Source organism: Rhagoletis pomonella, unplaced genomic scaffold (assembly GCF_013731165.1).
Source record: "Rhagoletis pomonella isolate Grant_MI unplaced genomic scaffold, Rhpom_1.0 Rhpom_scaffold_00001, whole genome shotgun sequence".
Lineage (NCBI taxonomy): Eukaryota > Metazoa > Arthropoda > Insecta > Diptera > Tephritidae > Rhagoletis > Rhagoletis pomonella.
This window is the reverse complement of record NW_023458555.1, coordinates 36925161-36932930: the sequence shown is the minus strand read 5'-3', so window position 1 is coordinate 36932930 and position 7770 is coordinate 36925161. Positions and strand designations below refer to the sequence as shown.

At 39.4% G+C, this 7770-nt stretch overlaps 1 protein-coding gene across 1 annotated transcript; it reads right to left on the bottom strand.

Annotated features, from left to right (window-relative positions):
• Positions 1–4: 4 nt before the first annotated feature.
• On the bottom strand, positions 5–621 carry LOC118745255. Its single transcript, XM_036478815.1, has 3 exons — positions 347–621; positions 162–213; positions 5–96 (listed from the first exon to the last, which is right to left on the bottom strand). Exons 1-3 carry the CDS (start codon positions 419–421, stop codon positions 5–7), a joined length of 219 nt encoding a protein of 72 aa, XP_036334708.1. The 5' UTR covers positions 422–621.
• Between the last annotated feature and the right edge of the window lie 7149 nt (positions 622–7770).

Genomic DNA, 7770 nt, shown 5'->3' with positions numbered 1-7770 from the left:
TTACTTACAGTGTAGGCTTCTCTTCAGTTTGCACTTCGAGCACATATATGTGACAATATTCTTGACCTCCATCGAGGCCAGCATCGCGTATTAAGTCTGGAATGGGCAAATATTTTTAAACTAGTAAATAAACATACATACAAAACCATTTGTTTATTTACCTTTCTCTGTTATCTTTGGACCATCGCTCATCTTCTCAAAATCGGCCAGTTCCTGGCGACAAATTAGACAAATTAATAACAAAATAGTCAAGTCATGCGGATTTCATTTGATAATCAAGCTCTTTACCTTATTTTAATGTTCACTTATTGGAACACACAACTTCTCTTAATCTTTCACTACTTACCTGAATCATCTGGCGTACAGCTGCAATGTCCTCGATTTTAGCTCGTCGAAATGTAAACTTTTGGTTTGTTTCCATTTCTCTTGGTTTATTTTTCTATTGTTATTAATTAAAGTAGGCTTTAATTAAATTTTCTAATCGGTAATTTATATTTCGGGCAGGCAGTCTGCTTATCAGAGAATTTTAGTTAGATTTATTTGTTATCACTTTTGCCGGCCAATAAGATTAGTTTAGAGTTGCCAGTGTGTACAAAATTCACTGTTATTAGAAAAGGCAGTAGAATAACATAAGTCCATTTTATAGTTGTAAATGTTAAGTATGAGAACAAAAAAATAAATTAAATATGTACATATGTCAATAAATAAAAATAAAAAAGAAACGAACGCGTATATATCGTTACCTTAATATAGAAAGGCCCTCTCTCATATCGACTGCTGACTCAAGATCGACCTATCTCGGCAGCCAGTTCGAAAACGCTCTATCTCAAAAAACTTCAAAAACGTCCTATTTCAAAATTTAGTTGAAGAACGCCCTATTTCAGAATTCGTTTCAAAAACACCCTATCTCAGCTGCCGATTCATAAACGCCCTATATCAGCACATTTTCAATACATATTGAAGTCAGATAGGACATTTTTGAATCGTATTTTTAAATAGGGCGTTCTTCAACCCAATTTTCAGATAGGGTGTTTTTCAATAAAATTCTGAAATAAGGCGTTCTGGAAAACCTTTTTGAGATAGGGCGTTTTCGAACTGGCTGCCGAGATAGGTCGATTTTCCACTCAGCAGTCGATTTTCAATATATTTTGAAGTTGAATAGGGCATTTTTGAAAAAAATTCTGAAATAGGGCGTTGTTGAAATTTTTTTGAGATAGGACGTTTTCGAACTGGCTGCCGAAATAGGTCGATCTTCCACTCAGCAGTTGTTGTTGTTGTAGCGGCACTACTATTCGGGTCAACGTTCAATCATTTTCGTCAAGCTCAACTAACGGGAGGCCCAGGAAACGAGCTGTTTCAATGGGTTCGGACCAGAGGGAAAGGGGTGTTAACTGTGTCGGATTGAGCTGGCATGTGAAGAGGTGGTTGGTGTCGTGAGGGGATTCTCCACATGCCGGGCACTTATTGGGGATATTGGGGTCGCGTCTGGACAGGTAGCTGTTGAGGCGACTACAGTATCCAGACCGTAATTGAGCCAGGATTCCCAAGACAGCCGGTTCTACGTACCGGAATGACTCGGGTTTTACCCGAAAAAGGGCTGTTGTTTCGGCGACCTAACCCGGCTTAGATCGGCGATACCCTTCAATCCACTCAGCAGTCGATATGGTCGCTGAAATACAAAAAGCCGTTACTAACTAGAAATTCAAAATTCACTTCTTAATTGATTTGATTATGATGCATATCATAGAATTATAAGTCCCTACATCGTTTAATTAGTTACGGCTTTTTGCATTTCAACGACGATATGAGATAGGGTCTTTCTGTGTTAAGTTAAAGATGTGTATGTATCCTGTATGTATTGGGTAATACTGGTTCTGGCGGAGTTTAGTTGTTGTACTGTAAAACAAGTGCCCATGATCCATACTGAAATGGCTTAGTTTGTTACAGACTGGCCAATGTCATTTTCCCAAGTCCTGCCGGCAAGTGGCTGTACCTTGTTCATCCGTGGAGATAGCTTCTTATCGCTGTAGCGTAGACCGTTAGGCCGTTATATGAAACAGGTGGGTTTTATAGTAAATTATAGTCGGGAGCCGGGATCAAATTTTTTTAAATTGCATTTCTCTCTTGATACCAGCAAGTAAAGGTATGCGGCTTTAGCCCAACTTCGCTCGGGTTATTTCAAAGGCTAAACTCATACCTGAGCAGAGTAAATGAAGATTAGCCCAACCAGTGCCCGGCATTCGCCACATGACCCACGGCACCTCTTCGCATGCCCCAAAAACCCCACCCAGTTAACGCCTCTAACCTAATTGATAGCACCCGTTGAAGTTGCGCACTTCCTGGGTCACCACTTAGCTGAACTATACGACAACGATGATGGGTGAGCCAACTCAAGCGGGGTTTGGTAGTCGCTACAACAACAAGAACATGGTGCTCTTGTTGGGAACCATACTACACAACATTCGTCTTACTACCTTCGAGCGACTGAACGATCCTCCTCCCAATTTATCGCCAAATAATGCTTGACTTTAGCCCCACTTGAGGGTAGTCCGCTATTCCTACACTTCTATGCACGTTTTTGGTTAATAAATTACTCATGAATATAGAGCCGAGGAGAAGCAGCCACGCTAAGAAGACGTTTCATTTATCATAAGCGGCAAATGTCTAATGACTCTTAGCTCACTGGCGAACCAAACGCTGAAAGCTTTCAGTGATTAGTCTACGGTAGTTGGACTGAGTTTTAATTACTAGAAAATCAAACACGGAATACCCTGGAATCGTACTGCACAGCAAACTGTCGAGGAAACTCAATGTGAAGGAGCTGGTAAGGAAGGTCTCGGCAACACTGAATACATGAAAGATGTCGGGCTACACTTGAGAGCTTTCACCTGCGCTTTTACAATGAATAGTCACAGCTATTGTTAAGCCAATGCGATTCTATGGGGTATTGATATGCCGCGAAACTTATACGTCGGTGCAGCTTGGATTCAGAACTTACGGTCACAGTAGCGTCATCCTTAACCGGGAGAATAGACTACGTGATCGTATGTCTAAGTTTCTATAGATCTCTAGAAGCTACAATGGAGGTTGACGTTTGGCGTTAGGGCGTGGGGTATCTATCAAGCCGATGTCTTTGTAATAAGGAACCCGCCAAGCAAGCTGATAATCATTTACTTATTTCGTTAGTCAGGCGGCGGTTACTACAACTTTCATAGAATTAAAACAAACACGATTACCGTCGCGGAACGTTCTTACAGGCTTGCTACTGCTAAAACATAGCACGTAGTTTGGGTCCCAGGATACAAGCTTGTGGAAGGTAATGAGAGAGCAGAAAATCATAAGATTACAAGATCTTCTCATGTACCGCCAGGCGGATACGTTTTGGAAAACAACTCATATTTGTAGAGTTGCAAAGATTTTTTGTAGTTCATGTGATAAGAAACTTACTGATTTCCGAGAGGATTATCCGATATGATGACGAGTTATCCAAGGAATTCCTGTGCAGGAGCATGGCTGAGATCAGCGATGCCTGATTGGGTTTAAAGCTCCAACTGATCACAGTGCAATTAGAACCATATACAGAGAAATATTCTTCTACATGGTGGCAAGCTGCCGGATATCCAAACTCATGCGGCCCGTGTACAACCCCTAGAGAAGACACAACTTTTGAGGAAAACCCAGAACTGACGTTGCGAGGCTACATAGTACCAATTCTTTTGGTATCAAAATTGCACTGAGCTGTTACCTGGGCATACAAGATTTTCCGCCACCATTTGAACCTAACACTAACCTAACCTATACATAGATCTGACGAAATATCGGTTTACCCTCGGTGCATGCATCCTCTCAGTTGTTCGCTGCCGATTTTCGGTAGCATTATTGCTGTTCTCACCTCTTATGGAGTCTTGGGTCAAGGCAGTAAGAGAGAAAAAGCTGTAGTGGAGCATCGGTTGTGTTTTGATAGTAGACTGAAGATAGCATACAATTAGAATTTTACCTTCGCTCAACTCGCCTGAAATATCAACATGTATCCTTAAGAACTCTACCAGCAATGTGCTCGGGTTCGCCTGTAGAAACGACATCCAATTTTGTTGTTCGTTTCCTTTAATATCCAGCGGTACGTGGGGCGTCTACTTCGCCTGCACGGCATCTGGTTTCGCGCAATCGCTTTGAGCTGGTAATTCGAATTGCTGCGCCTCTCGATTGGCTGTTCTTCTCCATATTTCGTGCGGTCTGCCGGGACGCCTGTCTCTTCCGATTAGGAGATTCCATTCCAAGGCCATCTTTGCAATACTACCATCTTATTTGCGAAATTTTTGGCCTATCCAATTCCATCTCTGTATTCGGATACGAGTCTTTTGAGTAACTCCTCATTTGAAATTGTTTTAAGACAAAAATTCAGGCTGTCGTTATAAGATATTTGTTTCAAAAAAACGTGCAAGCGTCTGGCTATTACAGTGGTGATTTTCCAAGTGGAACTACCATACTGCGGTATCGAGAACACACAGGACTTGAATAGCCTAGTCTTAAAGCTGGAACTCAGACATTTGTTTTCGCCATGCCGTGTACCAAAAGCCGCAGCGGGTTTACTTATTCGGCGGTCAGTGTCTTCGATAGCGCCGCCCTCTGGGGCAACTTCGCTGCCAAGGTATGTGAAATTCATCATAGTGGGCGAAGACTTACACGACACCACAAGCCTTCCCTGGCATAGTTAGAATCTTGGTATTTTTAAAGTTGATCCTTAGGTGTGCCGCTGTAAATTCTCTATGTAGCGCGTTAACCATTTAGAGCAATCAAAGACACAATGCGTCGAGAGACATATGTTTGTTAATGTGAGCTGTAAATGGACCACCGAAGTCCCAAAACGGGAAGTGGCCTCATGGCAGCATCCAACACTAGGTGAGACTAGTCAACATTGACGAACCCCGCTGTGAACTTCGAAGGTTTCAGCAATGATTTTTTCAGAGGGGGAGTTATCAATGGTTGAATTTAGATGTTCCTTTTTGAAAAATCATTTATTTCATTCGAGCCGGCTGCTTTATTCTTTGAGGGTGAGATGATAGCAGACGTCAGTTCAGAGATAGTGAGCGCATCTGGCTTAATACAGATGTCGTTATTCAAAGAAGCTCATACTTCTGCGAAATTCGGAATGTCGTGGTTCAGAACTAAAGCAATGAGGGCCTATTGATCACCTGCTAAGAGATCTTATATATGGGCCCATTATCACCGTGACAAGCATCATTTTCCGGCTCCTCTCCAATATAAAACAAAAAAGTGTCTCGATATTCATCTGCAAATCCTGCAAAGGCACATTTGGAATAAATATTTCCCATTTTTCTTATCGATGCCACCAAAGTTGAAGGATGGAGTGTAATAGACTAACAATATGTTGTTGCTATAGGCTTATACGCACTAAAAATTTTTTATGTATATTTGTATGTACGTATATTTGTCTGCATGCATTTATATAGACATTAAATAAATTTTGTAGCTTATCGCATCGTCCGAATGTTCGATGGCTGACTGTCAGTAAACATAAATGACCTTTTCACCAGCAAGTCAAGTTGTTTTTCGTTTTTATGGCAGAACGTTTATGTCTCACTGTCAATAATAAGAGCATTAAATGATACAAACCAATAAATATATTTATGAATTTACCAAGGGCGTAACCAGGTAGGGACTGGCAGGGGCAGCTGCCCTCTCATAAAGCTTATAAGACGAAGTCGAAATTGAGTGTAGTGATGCGACTCTAACTGCATAACCAGAAGAACGACAATAAGGAGAGTAGAAACTTTCTGGACTAACAAAAGCCCCAAGATGATTGAAATGAAAATAATTGGGGAGTTTGCTGACAACCACGAAGTGTTTGTTAATAACATTTTTTTAATATAAAAATTTTGTTTATTGGTATATTAACCTCTTGTCCCCCTACATTAGATCCTGGCTAAGCCCTTGGAATGTACTACACATAACTACATACATATATACATACATATGTATGTATAAGCAAGTAAACGCGGTCTGGTTATGTGCCAATGACTTGTACGAAGCGTTTAAAATAGCCGCAGTATAACATAATTTTCCATTTTGTGCCGTTAAAGCGCAGCTCTGGTCTCTGGTCTTATCTCCGCAATACACCGCTGCGCTTTTTATGCGCTTTGTTGCTGTTGTTGGCTTGTTATATAGTAAGTATACATATGTATGTATGCGTGTATATATACTGTGGGGTGTTGATGAAGGACCAGCCATGGTGACAAAGTGTAGTACCGTTCAACTAAAAAACTAAAGAATGGTCATTGCGGTTTCTTTTGAGGCAAATGGAACTTCGAAACGAAAACACCGCGGTTCTGGATGGCTTTGCCTTTGGGAATATAGGGCGAAAAATTAAGTGCCCATGTAAGAATAATATATATGTATGTATGTGCATATACAGTGAATGTGAATGTACATATGATTGTATTAGGCTGGTTAAACAAAATCGACTGTTTTAATTACCTATGAAATATTTACGGGACAGCGCCTGTCAAAAGCGCAGCCTTGAATATTGATATCTATACTAATATGTATTTTGAAAGCCGTTTTTTTTGTGTTAGCAAAACTCGAGAGCGGCTAAACTGATTTTTGTGAAATTTCGGACACCTGCCGCACACGTCCCAAGGATGGTTATGGGCTAATATTTCGATATAAAAAGGGGCATGTCACCTCCCACACAAACCGAATTTTTCATACTGCATATCTCGCAAAGTGTTATTGGTAGAATATTGGAACTTGGTATGACGATATATGAAATCAATTGCATTCTCTTGAAAAAAAATTCGGACTATTGGAAAAGGGGGCGTTACACCTCCCATACTTAAATATTCAGAAGGCTAAGTGTTTACTAAAACACGTCCGTCGTTCTTGCTATCAAATATCGAATGTTTCTGTATTTCTATTTTTCTGTGTTTCTGTGTTTCTATTTACAAGATGGTGTCTGGGCGGTCATGCCTTAAGGGCTGGACCCATGTCTCTGTCACTAATGGTTTAGACACAAAACACCTCATGTCAAGTTTTAAATAAAAATAGCACAGGGATTTTTTTTCAATTTTGAAGTTTTATATCTCGTTTTTAGGTCAACGTATCGGACTAAGCGATATATATGTATGTACATATGCATTTTTAAAAAATTTTCCTATTTTTTTACTTTAACGGTACTCTTAAATTTTTATATTAGAATTGAAATCGGTTTTGTTTTTTGCTTAAAAATTACTTGCTTATAAAAATAATGTATTCTTTAACAAATCCAAGTTAAAAATCCAAGTTTCCAAATTCGTGAAATATTAAAAAAAAAATCGACAAACTTTCGTTAAAGTTTCCGGCTTTTTAATTCGATTTCTTATAATGATTTTGAGTATGCCCTTTTGTAGTCTATCCCATTTTAGTAAAATAAACTGCTTTCCTGAGGTAGGTAAGATATACGTTAATTTTTGACAAGTTTTTCTTTGATGATGTCAGTCGTTTTCTTCCATACGATAAGAAAATACTTTTTAAACAATGCCAAACTTGATAATTTAAGTTAAATGATCTTTAAAAAATAAAATTAAAAATGGTAAAATTTGCAGGAAACAATTTACAATATTTACTGCTATGTTTTGACATTTTTCCGAAAATTAAAAAAAATCTTGTATACTACTAATATTATGGTGATTTCGTTTCTACCAAAAAATGTGCAAAATGCGTTTGATGTTACACTCAACCTTGTACTAAATGCGCATGTTTTTGCCTTCTTGT